The sequence below is a fragment of the Salminus brasiliensis genome, chromosome 2, assembly GCF_030463535.1.
Source record: "Salminus brasiliensis chromosome 2, fSalBra1.hap2, whole genome shotgun sequence".
NCBI classification, from domain to species: Eukaryota; Metazoa; Chordata; class Actinopteri; order Characiformes; family Bryconidae; genus Salminus; species Salminus brasiliensis.
In genome coordinates this window covers 57,396,875-57,420,481 of record NC_132879.1, presented here as the reverse complement: position 1 = coordinate 57,420,481, position 23,607 = coordinate 57,396,875, and the positions used below count along the sequence as shown (strand labels likewise).

The 23,607-nt window shown below is 44.6% G+C and overlaps 1 protein-coding gene across 3 annotated transcripts in view; it reads left to right on the top strand.

Moving 5' to 3' along the window:
- tbc1d22a (TBC1 domain family, member 22a) overlaps nucleotides 1–19,854 on the top strand; it is a 189,697-nt gene extending 169,843 nt beyond the window's left edge. For 2 of the 3 annotated variants that reach the window (XM_072674024.1, XM_072674025.1), the window contains exon 13: nucleotides 10,186–10,846. In XM_072674024.1, coding sequence (XP_072530125.1) covers nucleotides 10,186–10,314 — 129 coding nt within the window. In that variant the 3' untranslated portion in view covers nucleotides 10,315–10,846. Of the gene's footprint in view, nucleotides 1–10,185; nucleotides 10,847–19,832 lie in introns of those variants that run through there. The other variant, XR_011979058.1, reaches the window with a different exon arrangement.
- Nucleotides 19,855–23,607: the final 3,753 nt, after the last annotated feature.

Here is a 23,607-nt window from a genome sequence, read left to right as displayed (position 1 = left end):
TTGCCGCTTGCCCCTTCACTAAAAACAGTCCAAAATTCTGTATTATTGCTATTATGTGCAGTCTAGGCCCAGAATCGGTGCAGGATACAGGATAATGTAGATTGTATCAGCAGCACTGTCCTACTAGAAATCTCTCAAATCAACCAGTTACTCAGTAGAAAAGTTAATTGTACATAAGGTTTAAAACATGAACTATCAATTTTATAAAGCCTGTATGACCCCAGATGTAGTAATCGCCACATTGTGCCATACACAGCGCTCTCCAGTGGTCATCACTGTAGCATTTGCCTCCTGTAATGCACACCATGTGACATGCAAACAGCAGTTTCTAGCTAAAGACTATTCTCACTATATTGGGCAACCTAAGCCAATAATCAGCGGAGTCTGTTTCACAAATCAACCCTTTCCTCAGTAGAGGAGCAATGGGGCTTGTTAAAGTAGTTGCAGAACAACATAACAGTCAAAGCAATGTTTTTAAGGTTTAAGAGCATGAGCTCAGTTCATGGTATTAAGCCTGTTTGCATTAGACTTAGTAATCATGGAAGCCTTTTACTCCAGCCACAGCAGTAAGACACTTACGACGTGCAAGCGTACACTTCAGATCTATTTATTCCGCTTGCCTCACGCGGCATACCTGTTTATTTTGGCTGAAAACAGAACAGAATTCAGTATTATTGCTATTATGTGCAGTCTAGGCCCAGAATCAGTGCAGGATACAGCTGTAGATCAGATCAACAGCTCAAATCAACCAGTTACTCAGTAGAAACTTCAGCATTAGGCCATGCCACACATGGCATGCTGTCGGTTTCTAGCTAAAAACAGTCCGCAGTTCAGTATTCTTGCTATGATGTGCAATCTAGACCCATAACCAACTTCCAGCTGAAAACTGTAGCAACAGCACTGCCCAAGTACATGGTACTGGATGCGGAAATGGTCCAGATGGGAGCCTGAGAGAGCACAACTGGCCTTGACTGTTAACAGCTAATATCTATGCTCAGGTGTCGTCTGCATAGCGTCCGTTTACTTGCCAAACTGAATTAAGTCATTTGCAGGATGTGTCGGCTCATCCGTCATGTTAAAGTATGAATAATTTGAGGTCATAACAGCCATAACATTAGTAACACTAGCAGGTAAAGTGAAAAGCACTGATCATCTCCATCTACAGTTGCTCCTGTCCAGGGGTGGGATGTACCTATCAGGCAGCAGGTGAACAGTGGTCAGTTCTTGAAGGTGATGTTGGTGGACAAGCGTAAGAATCTGAGACACTTTGACGAGAAGAACCAAACTGTGAGGTTCTAGACAAAAAGGATCTGCTGCTAACGCTAACGTCTTGGTGCCAGATACCACAGCAGGGCGCCTTCAGAGATCTTGTGGAGTCCATGCCTGGTCAGATCTGTCCTGGCAGCACAAGCGGGACCTAGCAAGAGTAAGTAGACCAGGATAGATGCCCACTGCTGGTTAAACAGTACTAATGAACGTTGCTAATAGAGTTACTGTACCGCATTAGCCACCACCATAAGCCCGTTATTGGTCTACATTCTGCAGAGACGTCCCTAAAACGTACGTCAAATGAACTGTCCCTGATCTATTAGTCATGCTGGTGAGTTGTGTAGATCATTAGATGACATAATCGTCTTCATACAATTATTTGGCTTTGGCTCATTGCATGTAATTAACGTCTTAATCTTCTTATTAGATGTAAACCGGGCTGTGATGACCGTCTTGATGAGGTGATCTGATTTGGCTACCACGTGGACGGCCTCATTATATGTGTAGCTGATGAGTTTCTTGTGTATGGGCATAATGACATGTAATGGATGTCTGTGGAAGTTGTAATTAGGAAATTGCAAGGTAGGTATGCAGAGCAGATGCGTGTACGCTCATAATGGCCTTAATTTAGCCTGTACATTTAGTCTTTGTGGAATAATATCTGGAGCAAATCTTAGTAAATATTAGTATTAATAGAAACTCAGGTTGTGTAATGTGTGTGTGAAGACTGTCTCTTTATTTTTTCCTCTTCAGAAGGCAGTGAGTTTTAGCCGGAGCTGCAGTATAAGCTGTTTTAATACTTACAGGTGACCCAGCTGTAGATAAGCTAATTGACTTTAATCCAAATGAGGCTGCTAATCATCTGCATAATGAACAGACTATATAAGTAACTCCGCAGACCTATAGCCGTGAGTGTATTAGACTTTAAATAAGTCTGTGATGTGTAATCAACAGAGCGCTCTCGGCACACTCTCCCCCCCTTGCTGAAAGGGAGCCAGAAAGCCTTTTTATTCTCCAGATTTAACTGCCATTAATACTTGGACTAGGCAGGTTTAAGCCTAAGTCTCCAGAATTGGACTGATACTTGACTCCTGTTTGTGTTAATCTGGCCTTTTAATCAGGTTTACCCAGTTCTCCTCTCCAATTTGAGGAAAGTTGGCCAATTACCCACCCCCCTCGTTAGTACTCTGCCCCTGTCCCGTGTATTGCTCCAGACAATACATGACAAAGGACTGACGCCTGCCTCCTCTGCACCCAGCCACCGCCTCTTTTCCAGCTGCCACCTCTATAACACCACTATGCACCAATGCGCTCTAAGGAAAGTGCTGGGTACCCAGCTCTCATGCCTGTGCCGGCCATGGCAGGCAGCATGAACCCATCTGGACCATTTCTGCATCCGGTACTTCAGAGGATAAGCAGTGTAATAGAAACACCAGGCTGGCAGTAGATCCACTGGTTAATTGTAGTTTTATGATGAATTGGCCAATAGTGCTGATCCAAACGGACAGGAAATCAGCAGGAGTCGGAAAATCTGTTGTTATGGCAGCAGTATATTTATATTTATATATATATATATATATATTCTTTCAGAGCGACTGCTGTCCTTTTGGGAAGCTGCTGTTTGAGTTTTAAACAGCTTCTGCTGGCCTGCTCAGTAAAACCAGAACTACTATTATACTGAACAGTTGGGGGGAAGGCCGGGTGTATTGAATTCTTCCTCTGACGTTCTCAAAGGAAAAACTAGATACAGGAAAAATAAAGTAGTGGAGATGTGCCCGGGTTCTCAAGTACTCCATTAACTGTTTAAGGGGTTATTATTCTTAGCTTCAGAGCTGATGACTGGTTGGTTGACTGGGACCATATTTCTACGTGGGTATCCACCATGGTTGGGATGTCATGGTCAGGGGGCTTCAAGTAGTCCCAAGTTGTAGGACTGTGGGAGGAAGTTAAATACCTCTGAAATCATAATAAACATTTACTCATTTACCAAAACTAATAAACAGCCTTCATAGTCTTTATTACTAACTCTGCTCTTATCAGTTCAGAAAAAAAAAAAAAAAAAAATAATAAATATATATATATATATATATATATATATATATATATATATATATATATATATATATATAAATTGATATATTGATTATACTATATATATATATATATATATATATATATATATATATATATATACTATATATGTATTATATATAGTAATATATGTATACATATATACAAATTATATTAATAAGGTGTTTTTTATGAGAAATCAATGATTACACTACACTAGAACGATCAATCCTCTTGGTGTGTTTCGACAGGCTGTGTGAGACATTGGTGTGATTATTGATTTGAAATTCAATGTTTCTGAATCTTTGGTCCACTCGATTCCACAAAGAAGAAACCACTGCATTTATTTATTTATTTATTTATTTATTTATTCATATTTGTGTTCAGGCATTTTAAGGCTGTGGCGGGAAGCAGTTTGACGAGCGGTTGATGTAGATGCAGGTACATGTAGACCAACAGCAGTGGTGAGAAGGCGGGGCGTGTAAAGCTGTAAAAGCTCAGCAGAAGCAAATACTGACATGAAATCACTGCAAAATCCCGACATTTTACACAATTTAGAAATCCCGGACATTTTTCCATGTCTCAAATAGAGGATATATTCAGGGAAAAGAGGACGCATGTTGGTGAAATTGTCTGATCATATAGTGCTCAGAAGCAGTTCTAGTGTTAATTGCTGTTAATTTCATGGTGATTAATCATCAGCTACAGTGACTGAATGGAAACATATCCATGCTCCAGCTCATGGTGGGGCGATCCCCCCAAAATCTTTCTCCTTATCTGGTCCAGAGTATTACATAAACCATCTACCCTCTATATTACCTGCACTCTACATATTCTCTGTTAGCGTTAGACTGTAAACAGCCAGCTGCATCCCACCAGACTTGCCCTTGTGTTGGTAAGTCAGCGTAAATACAGTGATGGACGTCCAGCAAGGAGTTTCTACCTGCTTTTATTTATTTATTTATTTATTTATTTATTTATTTATTTACTCTCTGGTTCACTGGCAGCTGCATTCGTTTCAGAAAAGGCAGAATGGAAAGAAAAGCTGTTGCGATATCCTAATGAACATTTCTGTAATACAAACATTAATAATGTTATCTCTCTCTTGCGCTCGCTCGCTCGCTCTTTTTTTTTATCTCATTGTTTTCCCTGTGGGAGTCGACGTGTGTGAGTGCACATCTGAGTGTGAACGCTGATAAAAATGATCGAGCCGTGCTGCCTGGCTGAATACAGATTACAGCAGTGCAGGCAGAATCCCGAATTCCAGCAGCTGCCGGTTTCTCACCTGTCAGAGCTGCCCGGGTACGGATACAGTGCGGCCTTCCCGAGACAGTTATTTTATAAGGGGTTATTATTCTGATGTTGACTGGGGCCAAATTTTAGCCTTCAGAACAGGGGGCAGTGGGGCCACGCGGGTATCCACCATGGTTGGGATGTCGTGGTCAAGGGGCTTCAAGTAGTCCCAGGTTGTAGGACTGGTACGTTTTGAAGCTTTAAACAGTATTAAACAGTAGAACAGGCTGTTTTTGGTTACTATACCTTTAATATCGATCTATTGGCCTGTGTTGAGCTTTATTCAGAAAGCAGTCTGGCCTGAAATGAATGGGTGGGGCTGGGGATCGGACTGTATAGACGCGATTAGCCTTATGGGTGGGAGGAAGTTAAATACCTCTGAAATCATAATAATCAATATTCATATAATATAAATATTTACTCATTTACTACTATTAATTGCCTATATAACTAACTCAGCTCTGTTCACCTGTCAGATCTGCCCAGCACAGATACAGTGCGGCCTTTCCGAGCGGGTTATAAGCAGAACTCTTCAGTCTGCTGGTTCGCGGCCTATCCATCAGAAATGTGAGGAACGTCCAGTCTCTGTCCAACAGTTCCCCTATTCCTGTCCTCCACCTCTTCTCTTCCTCGGTTACGGACTCTGGAGAAAACAGGGTTTTCTGTGTCTCTGCAAATGAGTTTTTCTTCTTTCCCCCTCATGGTTATCACAGCAGCCGCATAAACATTTACGGCTGAATCTGTAGTGCTGAATAAACGACTCCACACATCTTGAAAGGTTATTTATTGCACAGCAAAGCACTGCAATATGCTCGCTCCATTGACACTCATTACATTTGACGGAGAAAACGGCACTCTAACTTGCTCTCTGACTTTTTTTGTGCAGAAACACAGTTGTATGTTTGAGAGGAGCTTTAAATTAGGTCCTTTTAGGCTTTTTTTAAGGCACTTAAATGATCTGAACACGGAAAGCTGCATGCCTGTCTGTCCTTCTGCATTTACTGCCATTTATGTTTTTTTGTTTTTTTTTTTCTTTTTTTAAAAAGGCCTTTTCCTTATTAAGGCTTTTTACTGGGTCCAGTATGGATCATTTGTAATATTTAAATGGGATTTTACACCAAAAACACCAAAAGTTTTCCAGCCTCTCTTAATATCTTAATATTGAGAAGGCTGTTTTGGTTGCTGTACCCTTAAGATTGATCTACTGGCCTCATTCAGAAAGCAGTCTGGCCTGAAACACCCCTTATAACTTCAGCATGCGTGGGCAGGGCTAATCTGCATAATGCTAAATAAGTGGATCTATGTAAATGTGCTTGCTTCTTTACTTGGGTTCATCTTTAGCTTGTAAGGTAGGCTGGTCTAGGTCCTGCTAGTGCTCTTGTCTTTTGGATAACGTAGAAGCTTGGTGCTCATTGGTTGATTGAGGTGGTGAATTGCAGAGGAGAGTCAGAACAGGCTCTTTTTGCAGCTTATGGATGAAATAAACTGGTACGTTTTGAAGCTTTAAACAGTATTAAACAGTAGAACAGGCTGTTTTTGGTTACTGTACCTTTAATATTGATCTATTGGCCTGTGTTGAGCTTTATTCAGAAAGCAATCTGGCCTGAAACACCCCTTATAACTTCAGGGTGAAAGGGTGGGGCTAATCTTATGAAGTCTAAAGACGTTTTTACAGCTTTTTTACAGTGTTTACCGACTGTATAGACGTGATTAGCCTTGTGGGTGACTTCCGTGGTCATTATTGGACTCAAATCTGGGTTTTTGGGGGCCAGTCCAGATGTGTGAATGCTCCTGAATGTTCCTTCACTCTATGGCCTTTGACTTGTCCAACATCTGCTTTAACATCTGCTTTGCGACCCATTGTCCACACATCCGGCGAGGCACTCACTGTAGTCCGGTCACACACCCTACAGGTATTCATAGCCCCATCATCCTCATGCAGCGCCATCTGCAGGAGCCTGGAGTTACTACCTCCTTAAACACACAAGGGGCTGATTTTGTGTCCGGGGAGCTTATGCTAAACTCTTAATTCTGAGAAGTGAGCAAATGCTTTCCCATCATATAGGCCATTTAAGCTTTGGCACGTTGAGACCTGTGCAGTACAAATGCATCGATTTTTATGTTATTATAACAGCAGAATAAACATTTACAGCTAAATTTGCTTTGAAACGGCTTCTCAAACCTTGGGAAGTCATTTATTACATAGCAGAGCTCGGTAATTTGATTGCCCCATTGAGTCTCATTATATTTGACTGAGAGCTCTGCACTCTAACTAGACGTGTGACTCATTGGGAGGAAACAGTTTTGCACTTTTGTCTTTATTACTTTGGGCATTTTAAATTTGCTATCTGAACACTGAACATTAGTGCATGTCCCATTTCTCTCTCTTATTGCCTGGGGTCATCAGAACAGATGACTCAACATAGATGGCGGGTGGCGTAGTGTAGTGGATAACACCGCCGCCACCACCACCACCACCACCACCACCACCTTCCCTGTGGCAGACTAGGGGTTGATTCCCCAGCTGGGAAAGCACACCACACCACACTACACCAATAAGAGTCCATGGAAGAGACATGGAGGAGCTCTGGAAAAGAGCATCAGCCAATACTGTAAATAAGTGACTTTCTGACAGGTCTGTATTTGCTTCATTGACCTGTGTTATGATTATAGAGAACACTGCAGCTCTAATAGAATATCTGGCAACCGGGAGAACATTTATATTTGACTTTTTTAGGCTTTGATTTACGCTTTAGCACTTTAAACATGCTAGCTTAACAACTAATATGTTTGCAATATGCTGTTTGTAATATGCACATAACATTAATACCACCTGCATAATATTATTATATAATATTATATAATAGATCCGACTCCACAAAAGACCCTCTGAAGGCGTCCTGCTGTGGTATCTGTGGCACCAAGACTAACTAACTAACGTTAGCAACAGATCCTTTAATAAGTCCTGTGAGGTGGGCGGGGCCTCCATGAGCATCAGTGAGCCTCAGGTGATGGTGGCCCTGTCGTTGGTTCACAGGTTGTCCTTTCTTGGAGCACTTTTGGTAGGTACTGACCAATGAATACCAGGAACACCCCACAAGACCTGCTCCTGATGTTTTGGTGGAGATGTTCTGATGATCCAGTCACTGTCTAGAACCTCACAGTTTGGTTCTATATGACGGAAATCACTCGCTCAAGAAGAAGAGTTTAATATAATTGTAGGAGCGTTCTGAGCTGAGTTCCTTAAAACTTACAAAGAAAATAAAGCTTGAAGATGAGCTCCAGCGCTGTCCCACAGGAACTGTATCCCCATTTTTGCAGTTTTTCGCTTTATGATATTATGTAAAATTTAATTGGTGACTGTGCCGATAGAAATCGCTGAATTTATTCATTAAAAGGGGTGTCCATAAATATTTGGACTTATAGTGTATCTCTGTTTTAGCTGTTTAGCACTTTTCTTCATAGTATGAGTGTGGCAGTGGTACTTTATATTGTGTCAGAAGTTCATGATGATTGGACCAATAGAAAATGACCTACATTGACTTCCATTGAAAGTCATTCAGGTTTTTCTCCTCCTGTGAAGCTGCTGCTGTTTTGGATATATGGGGTTTTACTTAAGAGTGATGACTTCTTGTTCTTCTGAGCTCTGTAATATGTGCTACACTGACCCCCATTATATTTACCAGACCATACTGGACTCTAAGTGGGTGAGCGACACTTTACGTGAAAACTATTTTAGACTTTTTTGGAGTCGTACCTTTTGGACTTTATATATAAAGTCTCAGCACTTGGAATTCAGTGCCTACCTGAACACCAAAAATGCAATCATATCTATTTCTCTCTCTCTCCTCTTTTTTCTGTCATCTGTCATTTATCTCTCTCTCTCTCTCTCTCTCTCTCTCTCTCTCTCTCTCCCCCATCTCTCTCTCTATCTCTCTCTCTCTATCTCTCTCTCTCTCTCTCTTTCTCTCTCTCTCTCTCCCCCATCTCTCTCTCTCTCTCTCTATCTCTCTCTCTCTATCTCTCTCTCTCTCTCTTTCTCTCTCTCTCTCTCCCCCATCTCTCTCTCTCTCTCTCTCTCTCTCTCTCTCTCTCTCTCTCCCTCCCCCCCAATCTCTCTCTCTCTGATGGAGTGTTAAGCAGAGTCATTCCCCTTCATCACAGCAGGCAGGATAGGTGAATTAGGCTGGGAGATTGAGGCTGCGCCTCCTCTCTAAGCTCCTCTAATGCAGTCATTGACTGGAGGGGTTTGCCGGGCCTGGAGCTGGGCCGGCGCCGGCTTGAGTGAATTAGACTTGGCTCTCTATACCTAAGAGAAATGGGCTTCACCTGGCGGGGTCCTGACCGCACGGGTGCCACCGAGACGCGCACACAAGCCTCTTGACAGGCAGCTCACACTCGGCGGCGCGACGTGAAGATTGAGAAGGCAAAGACGCGCTGATTGAAAGTTAAAATAATTTAGAGGTGTGCGGCGGCGCTCGACTATGGCACAGCTTGACCTCGGCGAAATAAAAAATAAACAGCTCTGTGAAGCACGGCCGTCCCGCCGCGCACACGCCCGCGCCTCTCTGCTCGCTCCCAGCAAGGGAAGCCAGGCATGAGGTTGCCCCTGGCAACACTGTTCTGTTCTTGTGTGTGTGTGTGTGTGTGTGTGTGTGTGTGTGTGTGTTTTAATGCAACTTTATAATAACTATACTTTTTAAAAAATATGTACACTAAATGTCCAAATATTTGTGGACACCCCTTCTAATGAACTCTCTCATTCAGCTGCAGCCATTGCTGACACAGATGTGCAAATGCACACACAGCTTGTCTAGTCCCTGTAGAGAAGAAGTACTGCCAATAGAATAGGACTCTCTGGAGCAGATAAACATCATGACCCTATTGGCTCCATGCTGCCTAATAAAGCCAGGCGTGGGCTAGAGGGGTATAAAGCCCCCCAGCATTGAGGAGCTGTGGAGCATTGGAGGAACTGTGTTCTCTGGAAGGATGGTGGAGGAGCTCCATCCAGTACTTTTGGGATGAGGAGTTGGGAGTTAGGGGTGATGATGTGGGGTGGTGGTCTTCAACCAACATCCTGAACTCACTCAGGCATCTCCCCCTAGTCGCTGAATGCAATCAGATCCTTACAGCAATGCTCTAGTAGTAATAACTCTAGAGTAGAAAGTCTTCGTCTTCTCTGGACAGTAGAGACAGTTACTCCAACAGAAGCAGGATCAGCTCTTTTAATATCCTTGATTTCAGTAGAAACAGTGAATGAGCAGGTGTCCCATTACTTTTGTCCGTATAGCGTCTACCTCATTCTCCATGTTGTGTGTTTTTTTGTTTAGTTTTTTGTTTTTTAAGGCCGTCATGAGGAGACCATCATAAAATCACCCCTAGGAACCACAGCGTTTGTGGTTACATGTAAGCCGCAGGGTATGATGAGGCTTCTACAGTGAGGCACTGATGGGGTTTTTTTAGGCATGTGCCGAACGTCAGGAGGAAAGTTGGAAATTCTGAAATCCATGAACTCCTTGTAACCTGCTCATCTGTTCTTCTCGTCCCTCACAGGGCCTGATGATCCTTCTGCAGAACCTACCCACCATGCACTGGGGCAACGAGGAGGTGAGCGTGCTGTTGGCCGAGGCCTACAGGCTGAAGTTCGCCTTTGCGGACGCGCCCAACCACTACAAGAGATGAGATTGGAGGAGGGACTCCCGCTGCACTGCTACTGAAGTCCTGAGCCCTGCCCCTCCCTCAAAGCCCACCCCAAAGGCTCCCAACAGCCCACTCCATGACATAGAGTTTTAAGCGGTGTGTGTTTATGGGATTCATTCTGTGTACAGCTCTCTCTCTCTCTCTCTCTCTCTCTCTCTCTCTCTCTCTCTCTCTCTCTCTCTCACACCTCCAGTTTTCTCTGTTCTTACTAACGTGAACACTCCAGACATCGCCAGACATCCCCTGTCCGTCAAGTCCAACCAGAAGCAAGGACTTCTCTCCAGCCTGCTAATGCACCGCCTCGCCCCCCCGCCTCGCCCCATCCTTCTTCCCTGCTATTTCTACCCTGCTTCTAAAAAAAAAAAAAAAAAAAACGTAAGCCACCTAGAAGGCTTCCCAGCAGAGGAGGTGTGCTGTGTAGGCTGATACGATTTTAGCAGTTCATTAGACAACGCTGAGCCTCCAGACGTGAACCTGGTTTAGGAGGAAGTACTAACACTGTGTGTGGGGTGGCGGCGGGGGGAGGAGGAGGGTGGGGGGGTGCTGAGAGGAGTCTATAATGGCACAAATTGTCTTCTGTATCAAGCGAGAAAGCTTGAAAGGGTTGAAACTGAAAGCTCGCTAAGGCGGCTGGTCAGGAGTGCGCCGCGTGCTAGGCAATAATTAGCCGTTGCTCCGACAGGAAGCCGGTATAGACGGATATATAGAGGAATAAAGTCGAGTGGAAATCAAAGAACACTTTATTTAAACCTCGGTCTACCTCAGGAGCCGGTCTGCTGAACTGGCGGTGAGATGGAATGCGTTACTCGGGTGATTTATCTGCCTCCGTATTCTAGAGCTACAGCCATGATGATACTCTCTCCTTTATTCTTTCGTTTTTTTTCTCGTCTTTTAACAATTAATTCAACAACATTTGCCTTAATTTGGCTGCTTCAGCTCTTGGGAGCCTGCTTGGGGGCTGTCGGAGGTGGCTGGAGCGTACGGTGACGTGCGGTGATGCAGTGATTGGCTGCTCCGACCAGTTGGCCTTTTTCTTTCAGTTGCATTAATGGACGTTTTGGTCGGTTTTGGCTCCTGTTTGCCGAAGCGATCCACTCTTCACGCATGGCGGCGTTTAGGGCCACGGCCCGCTCTGCACGGCGCGTGTGTTTGCAGTATTCGACCTCTGCGCCGCGTTTAATCATGTTGTCAGGCTTTTACGTTTCTGCAAAGCGAAGAAAGACTGCACTCAAACGTCCGTTTTCCTCCATTTTGTACGAAATGATCCTTAAATCAGCTTTTTTAAAAACCTGCTTCTTCTGTTTCTGTTCATCTACTGTTTACATTAGATTATTAAGTTGTGCCTACCGAACGTCTTCAGATCTAGGATCGTCCATCTCAGATATTTATTCTTTTCTTTTTTTGATCATTTATTAAAAACAAATCCTCAACAGCAGAACACTTTCAGCCAATCACAGAGCTGGACTTGGCCCGGTGAGTGCCGCACCCTCTGCAGAGAGCTCACGGCTGAAGAAGACTCTGGGTGGTGCTGACCGTGCTGACTGAAACACACTGTCCGATTTCTGTCTGACTAACAGGACTGGACGTGTTCCCTGCTGCGCCTCTGTCTCTCTCGCCCTCTGTCTCTCTCTCTCTGTCTCTCGCCCTCTGTCTCTCTCTCTCCCCGATGTTGGAGTGGGCGGTGTTTGAGGGGTAGTCCTGGATACCAGATTAGGGTCGTTTCCTGACTTCCGTGTTGGGAAACCGGTGGATTTTAGAGGAGTGTCAGAAGAAGATTTTTCTGAGATGTTCTTGAATTAAAACTGTACAGAACAATGACTTTTCAAAGATCTGTAAATAGACACAAATGTGTAAATAAATGCTATATATGACCAAACTGCTCCGGTGTCACGTCTTCCCCACCCAGTGATCGGGGTTGCTGATTACTCCTCAGTAAGGAGTCTGTCGGTTGGAGCTGAAGCTGGTTGTTGGGTCACATTCGTAGCTGAAAGCTCTACGCCGACCATTCCAGTCCCACCAGTGGGAGCGGACCAACCTGGGACCAGCCCGGGCAAATCCCACTAGTGGACCCGTTCCTGCTAAAGGGTTAAAGTCATGTACTTGTAAAACTCACTTCTCCTTAAGGGACCAATTAATACCTGGGGGTCGCTTTTACATTGCCCTTGAGGACCGAATGTCACAGTCTGGTAAGTTGTCTGTACTTTTAGGAACTGTTTAGGGCCATAATCGAACCATATTCTTGCTTTTAATTAATAAATGAATTTATATTATATTTATTTATTTTGATCTACAAAAATTTTTACACATCCTCTTTGTAGCATTTTGTTAAAACAAGTGATTTGTCAACGAAGCCAAAACATTTAAGCTGGTAAATCACACTTTTGCTCTTCCAAACCTGGCTAGTGCGCCCCCATAGAGGTTGAATATACCCTCTGTAACTTCACCTCTAATTGATAATGAATTACAGGTGAAGTTGCTCTCCACAGCGACGTCCGATTGTCTCCATTCTACCCTTTCTTCCCCACTTCTCACTAAACCCCGCCTCTGCATGCTTGTTATAGTGGGAGACCCACCACTGAGGGTGGATTTAATATTCTTTTCCCGTGAGAGCGTGACAGTCATGTAGCTTTACAACTCACGGGACCTCAAGGACCGTTCTGCAGTGAATAAGCAGGTGTCCCAATACTTTTGTGCATGTACCTCTGTAGTGCCCTTTTTGCCAGCACTTAACAGCTTCTAAGCCTTTTCCCTCACGAATGTACAGGTATACAAAAAAAACAGGTACACTATGTTGACAAAAGTATTGGGACACCTGCTCATTCATTAGTACTTCTCAAATCAAGGCCATTAAAAAGAGCTGATCCTGCTTTTGTTGGAGTAACTGTCTCTACTGTCCAGAGAAGAAGACTTTCTACTAGATTTTGGAGGATGAAGCATTGCTGTGAGAATTTAATTGCATTCAGCGACAAGAGCTGAGTTAGTGAGGTCAGGATGTTGGATGGAGAACGGTACTAATAGGTTCATGATGTTTATCTGCTCCAGAGAGTCCTATTCTATTGGCAGGACTTTTCTACAGGGACTAGACATGTGGTGTGAGAGTGTGCATTTGCACATCTGTGTCAGCAATGGATGCAAGTTGAAGTAGCTGAAGGCGTTTATTAGAAGGGGTGTCCACAAATATGGTGTATTTGAGCCCTGACCTTTATATGATGAAGAGGAGATGTTTTACTGGCATCTTATCATTTCTGTCAGGTAACAAACAAAAATAAATAAATAAATAAATAAATCATCTCCTCTGTTGGTTTCCACTCAAATCAGCTCTGCCTGCATCTGTAATAGGCTTTATAGTCCTGCTCCTCTTTCTGCTTTGCTGGTGTTTCCTGTATGCATAATAATAAGGGAGCCTTCATGAGCAGCCTGCAGCAAGATTCCAGCCCGGGAAGCTAAGGACAGCCCCTGCAGTAGATGGACTATATAGCACTAAGCATTTCTACATCTGTCCCATGTAGACCTGCCTGGTAGATGACTTTATGCAACAGGGGTGAAATACTTGACGGTTCTGGAGTGGAGCAGCTGTCTCAGCATTGGGCCCATCATTGGAAGATGCAGGTTTGAGCCACCTGCTGAGGCCACACCCATCCGTACCTGGGAGTCCCAGAGAGCGCAATAGGCAATAGGTGGGTAGAAGCCCCTCCCACCCCCATCTCCCCCATCACTCAGCACAGGTGTCTGTTAGCTGATTTAACAGAACTCAGACTTTGTGTTGAGCTGGCCAATGACGAGTCCAAGGGCAGTCCGTTGGTTTTGTGTGACTTAGAGGAAGCCCATGGTGGTCTTGGTGGTCCCAGCTGTGGCAGTTTCTCCTGTCCTGACAAACAAACTGTGAGGAAAAAATGGGAACAAAATTGGACAAAAGTATTGGGACACCTGCTCATTCCGTGTTTCTTCTGAAATCAAGGTCATTAAAAAGGGAAGGGAAGAAGGCTTTCTACTAGGTTTTGGAGGAGCACTGCTGTGAGGATTTGATTGCCATCAGCTACAAGAGTATTAGTGAGGTCAGGATGTTGGATGATGATCACCACCGCACCTCATCTAAAAGTATTGGCTGGAGCATCACCATCATTCCAGAGGGTCATGATTATTTATCTGCTTCAAAGAGTCCTATTCTATTGGCAGTACTTCCTTGCTACAGAGACTAGACAACATCTGTTTCAGCAATGTGTGCAGCTTAAAGTAGCTGAATGCATTCATTAAAGAAAGGTGTCCACAAACTTTTTTTTTTTTGGGGCCTCATACTTGACCTCATAAGTCAAGTTTATTCTTATAGTGTTTTTTACAACCTGATGTCCCAAAGCAGCTTTACAGAAATCTGGAAACAGGACAAAGTGAACAGTGGTGAGATGAATGACCTCAAAGCTGGAGGAGGAACCTTGGAAGGAACAAAGACTCACTCTGGCCAAAACCACGTAAACATGACTGATCTTCTGCTTCGGTCAGAGAAATGGCCTCATACCTTTCCTCAAGTTCAGGTCCTCTACACCTGCATTTCAGACGGTGTGATCGGACCGGCGGTATTCCCATTAAAGGACGGCAGGCGCTCCGGACGCATCGCTGCTCCTCAGAGCCATGTGATACATTAGCACCGGCGCTTGTTCGTGCGTCTGCTCTAGGCGTGACTGGGCAGGTAAACGTGTGTGTGTGTGTGTGTGTGTGTTCCCGTAGCAGCCGGCTGCAGGTCTGGTGATTAGAGTTTTAATGTGCACGCTGGTGAGAGAGACGGGAGTCCTCATCGTTATAGTTGACTGATGTTCACACTGGTGCAGAATTAAAGACCTGCATCCAGGACGGCTTTCCAGGCCATTCGAACCGATTACAAACACGCTTTACCCCCCGCGGCTCCACACACCTGAAAGGTGACGGAACGAGAGAGAGGTGCTACACAGGTAGCTCTGAGAGACGACTTTTACGCCTTAATGAGATTCGCTGCACTGGTGACGGGACGTGGGACGGCAGGCTTGCAGTGGGGTGTACGTTCCCACACTAGATGTGGTTCTACTGAACCAGATCAAATCTGGTCCGTCCTTATGCATTTACCCAACCCACGTCCAATCTGGGCACTGGAACACAGCCGTAGCTGTCACAGTTGAGCCAGTATAGCTCCCAAAATTGCCTTCTTCCTTTTTGGGCCTCATACTTGACCTCATAAGTCAAGTTTATTCTTATAGTGTTTTTTACAACCTGATGTCCCAAAGCAGCTTTACAGAAATCTGGAAACATGACAAAGGGAACAGTGGTGAGATGAATGACCTCAAAGCTGGAGGAGGAATATGGCCGCTCCAGCCAGGCCAGTTTTGGCCCACGTCTCACTCGCTGTTGCCATTCCTGACCCATAAGTGCCTTAACTGGGCCCAGAATTGGCCCAGAGTTGACTGCCATCTGTGCTACAATGCCCTACTAGAACCTCGCCACCATGAATGGATAAAAAAAAAAAACATGTTTTAGGCCAAAACCCGTTAAGGTAAAACAGGCGGTCCTGGGCATCAGGTCATTTTGGAGGCTTTTAGAGCTCTAAATTCTTTGGACGCCTGGTAAAAAGACGATTCATCAATGGTAGAGCAAGCATCACACTGAACACTCTCTCTCTCTCTCTTTCTCTACTGGTGAAGATGATCTCAAGTGGTCAGTTAATCTGGTGCAACTACTCTGAAAGACACTTTATCTCAAATATCAAAAACTTTACTCACTCACTTTCCTGAGAGGACGAGAAAAACACCCGTTTAACAACTTCTGTTAATTGAGATCGTCAGTTAAGGTCAGAGCTCACTGACCAAAGTTCTGAAGAACAGCTGTCCATGACACACCAGTCAAACAGCACCCAACAGATCAGCAGGTCTTCATTATTAGAGAACTGGGGAATGATGAAGACTTCAGGCCGGTTCAGACGGGATTCTGTTTACACAGGGTTCTGGGGTGACTCTCTGTTTCACAGAAGCTCTCGTCCGGATCGACCATGTCTGTGGTTTTCTCTGTCATCCTCTGAGGAAATTACAGGCTGAATTTCCTACCGAACTCCGGGATCACCTGATGATTGAAGGCAGATTCACACCTCTGTATTTTTCTAGCTGAGCTCCATATTGATTCTCCTAGCGCCTGTATCTGAGCTCCTCCAGTGGATATTAAACACTTGAGGACTAACCTGGGTAATCTTCTCCACACGGTTTGCATCGGAGCAGCTCCACCAGCTTTCTAAAAAGCTTAGCTCCACCTTTAATATGCTGGAAAAACACCAATAACAGGGCGGCATCTCCCCGGGGGAGCGTCTGAAGTGTACTTTGAGGTTTTTGGCAGTAAGAAAGTCCTCTCTGTCCAAGACGATGCCATTATCCCGAGCTGAACAGAGGAATCATTGAGCTGTTCGCTACGAAATGGGGTGAATAGCGGCCTGTAGGAAGTCTTGGCCGACTGCCTGATCATTGGACACAAACAAACACCAATCCAACGGGCATTTCCCAACAAACACGAACCATGTTCGTCCGGTCAGTGCTCTCTGGTCTTTAGAAATTCCTGGCCTGCCAAGTTTACTAGTTTTATTAGGTACATCAGTAAAGTCCAGCTCAGTCGTGTGGTTTTCTGAACCGGAAACTCCGCTTTCGCTACTGACTCTAAACAAACGGTGTGGTGATCCAGTGTGAATTATTTAGGTATTTAGATGAAACTGAGTGGTTTGTATAGTTTAGAGTTTTTAAATGAGGCTAAAAGAGATGTTTGTTATGTGAAACTATTTAAAGAATATCAGCACTGTCACGCAAAAACAGTGCATCTCCAAAACAGCAACAGCTTTACAGGAGAGGGCAAAACCTTCTTAAGGTTTTGGACGTCAATGTGAAAAGATTTTGTTCCAGGTCATTTTGGAGAATTTCTATTGGTCCAGTCATCATGAAATTCAGACACAATGTTAAGAACAACTGTAAATAAAAAATGCATGACTGTGGCGATGTTTTGGTGAGCAGAGAATGGGTAGGTAAGTCCAGTTGTCCTCAAAACCAGTGTCCACTTATTTTTCAGCAGATGATGATTACTTCAGTCTTCTAGCTAACCTCCCCCCTTTCTGCTAAGTCAATTAGAAAAAGAATAAAAAACAGTGACTCTCAAAAATCTCACACTAATATGTTTGGCAACCTGACAAATTGGCTTTGTTTGGAGAATACATCATCAGTCATCTGTTTAAGCCGGTCACTAATGGGAACAGACACGCATGCCATCACTGACTGATCGGATTACCATCTGGGATAGAGTAGCTACTAATTAAGAATGAAGGTACAAATAGAACATACAGGAGCTGGAAAAGCTGTTCTAGAAGGTCCTCCCTTCTTACTAAATGTTCCACCTCGTCATATTGTTTTAGAACCTTCCCCATTCACAATAACACCAAGAACACCTGTTCTAGATTGCCCCCACCCTCGTTTACCCTGAATATTATGCCACATTCACACAGTTCTAGATTTGCTTCCACCTTTTCACACCATTCTAGCAACTTTCTCTGTTCTTACTAAATGTTCCACCTCATTCATATTGTTTTAGAACCTTCACCATTCATAATAACACCAAGAAATGAGACTCACCCAGAGGTTCTACTTTATTCACACTGTTCTAGATCGTTCTCTATTCTTATTAAATGTTAGAACATGAACCTTCCCCATTTACAATAACACCAAAGAATGAGACTTACCCAGAGGTTCTACCTTTTTCACACTGTTCTAGATTGCCCCCACCGCTGTTTATTCTAGATATTATGCCCCAGTCAGAGTTCTAGATTTGCTTCCACCTTTTCACACCATTCTAGCATGTTCTCCTCCATTCACACTGTTCTAGATTGTCCTCTGTTCTTATTAAATGTTAGAACATGAACCTGCCCCATTTACAATAACACCAAGGAATGAGACTCACCCAGAGGTTCTACCTTATTCACACTGTTCTAGATTACCCTTACGTTTGTTTACCCAGAGTTCTAGATTTGCTTCCACCTTTTCACACCATTCTAGCATGTTCTCCTCCATTCACACTGTTCTAGATTGTCCTCTGTTCTTATTAAAGTTAGAACATGAACCTGACCCATTTACAATAACACCAAGGAATGAGACACCCAGAGGTTCTACCTTATTCACACTGTTCTAGATTACCCTTACGTTTGTTTACCCAGAGTTCTAGATTTGCTTCCGCATTTTCCCACCATTCTAGCATGTTCTCCACCATTCACACTGTTCTAGAATGTAGTACATTTTTACAAAACATGAACCTGCCCCATTTACAATAACACTAAGGAATGAGATGCCCAGAGGTTCTACCTTATTCACATTGTTCTAGATTGCCCCCACCGCTGTTTATTCTGGATGTTTCTAGATTTGCTTCCACCTTTTCACACCATTCTAGCATGTTCTCCTCCATTCACACTGTTCTAGATTGCCCTCCATTCTTACTAAATGTTCCACCTCATTCACATTGTTTTAGAACCTTCCCCATTCACAATAACACCAAGAAATGAGACTCACCCAGAGGTTCTACCTTATTCACACTGTTCTAGACTTGCTTCTTCTTATTCACACCATTTCAGCACGTTCTCCACCATCAACACTGCAATGCCCCCCCCCCCCCCCCCCCCATACTACATTGTTCAGGCTTCATTCACACTGACTGTTCTCCTTCATTTACACTGTTCTAAACGTTCTACCCTATCCTACGACAGGGGGGATGCCCGGTCAGTTCTTATTCTGGAACAGTGAAAAGTCAACTTGCCACTAGGCTGAATGTTGGTGCTGGCTGGGGGAATTTGGGTGTTATTGCCTTTAGTGTTTTTTTGCGTCAGAGATTCAACAAGGAGTCTGATATCAAGGACAAAACCACACTGGGCCTCTGAGTGCGTGCCCCAGAGGTAGGCAGCAATCAAAATTATGTGCATAATCCACTGCCCGCTCGTCATACACAGAAATGTCAGCCGCATAAAGTGTGGATGGAAAACATCCAGTCCACATCCAGAAGGTCCTGCAGGGGCCGCGGGGTGGAGGAAACAAAGGACGTCTGTGTGAACGTGAGGAAACAGTGTAAATCTTTATAACGAGGAGCCGTGGTGGGATACAGTGCTGGACCGCTGGATTCAGTGGAGCTGGACGGAACACCTTATATACACATATTAAAAGTACCGCCTTCCAGTTGCAGCCCAAGTACTGATCCATTCTGAAGCTCAGAGTACCGTCCGAACGCCCAGATGTGTTCTCCAGGACTTGTGTGGACTTCAAATATCCCAGGATGCATTGGCCAGCACACTGCCGGTGCAATAGCGTCCTCCCGTCCTCGAGAGCTGGTAGAACATGCCCAATCAGAACTTCCCAGTACACCAGTCCGAGCTCTACTGAGAATCCCCCATGGTTCCAACATGCTGATAGATCCTGCTGATAGAACTCTTTGCAGCGCCTTTATTTTTATTTATTATTTATTATTTACAGGAGCTGGAACCCCACCGCCCCCCACCACCACCAACCCAACATCATCCAACTGGAGCACCAGTTCTGCAAACGAGGCAGACTGAAGCTAACTGGATAGGTAATAACACCAAGAAACGAGTTCTACCTTATTCACACACTGCTCCCACCCTCATTTACCCTGAATATTACGCCACATTCGCACAGTTCTAGATTTGCTTCCACCTTATCACTCCATTCTAGCATGTTCTCCTCCATTCACACTGTTCTAGATTGTCCTCTGTTCTTATTAAATGTTAGATCATGAACCTGCCCCATTTACAATAACACCAAGGAATGAGACACCCAGAGGTTCTACCTTATTCACACTGTTCTAGATTGCCCCCACTTTTGTTTACCCTGAGTTTACCCAGAGTTCTAGATTTGCTTCCACCTTTTCACTTCATTCTAGCATGTTCTCCACCGTTCACACTGTTCTAGAATGCCCTCTGTTCTTACTAAATGTCTCACCTCATTCATATTGTTTTAGAACCTTCCCCATTCACAATAACACTCACCCAGAGGTTCTACCTTATTCACACTGTTCTAGATTGCCCCCACCCTGTTTTACCCTGAATATTATGCCACATTTGCACAGTTCTAGATTGTCCTATGTTCTTATTATACGTTAGAACATGAACCTGCCCTGGAAATAATAAATAAATCAGGACTATTTTGGACGATAAACCATAAACAGAGAAATGTAGGACATGGCTCTAGGTAAACTGATAAGTACAAGGCCTCCACCAGGGCTTCCTTCGCCTCCTTTGAGCCACAGCCGTTTGTGCATGTGTCCTTCTCTAATCCTTACTCAATCAGGACATGGTACAAAGCCCAGCTGACCTACGTGTCGACACCTGTTCGCATAGCAACGCGGTGTACCTTAGCCTGTGCCTCGGCTGTGTTGTCAGCCCCTGTCAGAAGGTGTCAGACCGAGGCGGCTCATGATGGAGGTGGCGTGGGAGAGGCCGAGAAGGCGGCCAGACAGCACAGAGCTCAAACACGTTCCCCAAAGTGCCACTGAAGGTTGTTTCCTCAGGAATGACAAATGCTAACATTGTGGCTCCAAATCAATTTCGCCAGACTCCTGTTTTCCCCCCTTTTTTATTACTTCCCCTCTCTCACCATTTCTTGTCCTTGGGCTGCATGTCCTCTATCAGCGGTGGGCCATATATCAGCGGCTCAGCAGACTGCGTCTGTGCCGGCGTCTCGTGTCCTCAGAGCTCCGTGATTGAGACACGATTTCTGTCCGTGTGGATGGTGCGATTGCCTTTTTTTTTTTTTTTGTATGTGCGCACCATCGTGGCTCCGGGACGAGCGCACACCAGGCCCTGCCGCTGCTCCGGTCACGTCAGGCCGCGTTATTTAAATTACTGCTGACACAGTGACGCTTGACTGTTCAGCCGGTCCCTTAAGTAAGCCCGGCTCTGCTGAAGCATGTGGAAGCCTCATATGGTGCACAGTCAATTAAAGCAAGCTGTGTTCTTCTCTCCTGTGATTTGGACTTTTAGCATGTTTCAGAAGACGCTCATATCTGAAAGTATGGGAAGTTCTCAGATTCTCGGGTCACTGTTACATAAGTTTAACCAATTAAGTGCCTGTTTAGTGGCCCAGACTCCCGTTCTGAGACATTTTTAAGAAACATCACGACAGGTCTTGAGGTGGGGTGTTCCCGGTATGCGCTGGTCAGTACCTACCAAAATTTCCCCTCCTGGAAGGACAACCAGATGTACCTCCTAGGTACCTAAGGCTCGCTGATGCTCAGGGAGGTCCCACCTCACAGTTTGCGGGATCTGCTGTTAACGCCTTGGACACCTTCAAGGCCGTCTTGTGGGGTCTTAAGCCAATACTACACAACAAAGGACAAGGGTCTACTACAGTGGAGTAGAATTGTTGAGTAATTAATATACAGATTGAATCGAGGCTTGATGCACTATAGACTTCTCTTAAAAAAGAACCCCTAGTGTAATCATAAGGGGTGAAAATCAGCCCCATTTTTGCTTAACATACATAGTACACATGAAGACACAGCTGGATCCTCTCAACATCTCTGTACAACATTTACATTTATAGCATTTAGCCGACGCTCTTATCCAGAGCGACTTACAAGGTTACTTATATTACAGAGGTGGGCCAATGTAGTGTTAGGAGTCTTGCCCATGGACTCTTATTGGACTCTTACACCAACCACACGAAGCAAATCCATGTGACCCCCACCATACTCTACCCCAACTTAAGCATATGTGATGAATATACCTCATCAGAACAGTGACAGAAAGCACAAATACACTGAGATATCATAACCATCACCAGCAAGACTGCATCCTTTAGCCTAATAAGCGATAAGTAACTGGCTTGGACGTGTAGCCCCCGGGACAACCTGCACCTTCAACCTGTACCTTTCCATCAGAGCTTCCACCAGAAAGTCTCCATCTCTGTGAGTTGCAAGTTGGTTTGGAGCAAACATCTGAACTGCCAAGGTCCACTCCTCCATTCCTGAGGAGCACTTTGACAACACTGCGTTCATGTGGAGGCTCAATAAACATCAGATCGGTTCTTCACACTCACGCTCATTATTTACAACAACAGTCCTTTTGAGAACCATCCATTGAAAGGCACCTCTGGGAACCATAAGCGGTTCTTGCATGGAATCACTCCAAAGAACCCTTGTTGGCAGCTTCATTAGGAGTGTTGATGGGTTTTCTGGGTGCTGTGCTCACACTGGCCAGGCTGGCAGATGTCGCACCGCAGAGCCAGCACAGACTCAGAGTCCAAACGCGAGCGTCAGCAGACCGGCACGATCAGTTTGATCAGGCCTGCCTCGAAAACCCTAAACGTGCCTCTAGTGCCCCTGCCCTGCCCGCTTCGACATGGCGGTGGCACTGGCCCGCCTGCTGCTGCCGCTGTTATCAGGCCAGGGCTGGCTGCAGCCTGCATTAAAGCTTGAAAGCTTGAAGTGAATCAGAGCCCCCTTGGCCTTTATTATGCAGTCTGCCTCGTTAGCACAAACGATTAATATTCATCCTGTTTTGGAGAGAGGCAGCACTGCATTTAAAGAGGTGCAGATCAGGGAGGAATGGGAGGGAGGGAGCCGAGCTGAGCTGGGGTAAGGAGATGGATATACATGCGGAGGCTAACAAAAGAAAAAGGGCCGTCCTCAGAATTGCCCAGGAATCACGTGTGCTTTACTGTGTCTGTGAGGAGTTTAAGGGTGTAGAGTTCAGGTGCCATTATCAGGGGAAGGGAAGGGAACAATGCCATGGCTAATACTGGGATCTTCTGCTTCAGACAGTCTCAGACGGTCTCTCCTTGAAGGATTTCAACATTGTATAACTTCCAGATAGACCAGAGGTGAACTGGGTTCCTCTCGGGCCTCAGCACAGCAGACTTTAGCATTCCTCCTCAGTTAACACACCCGGGTCAACTCATGGCCTTTGGGAGATGAAGTGTAGTTCAGACCTATGGGATCACCGTCAACCAAAAACAACAACAACAAAAAAACAAGACCAGAAAAAAACATCTGAACTTTCAATGGAGGTCAATGTGAATTTTATTTCAGGTCATTATGAAGCATTTCTGTTAGTCTTTTTATCATTAAATTCCGATACAGTATAAATTATCAGACTATAGTAATATCAGCTCTATTAAAGGAGTGTCTCTGTGCTCTACTGAGCATTAACATGAACTTCATGGAGGAAAATATGAGGAGTCGTTGTCTAGAAGTTTTGTAAAGCTGCAGAAAGTCAGACTTCAGAGGCGT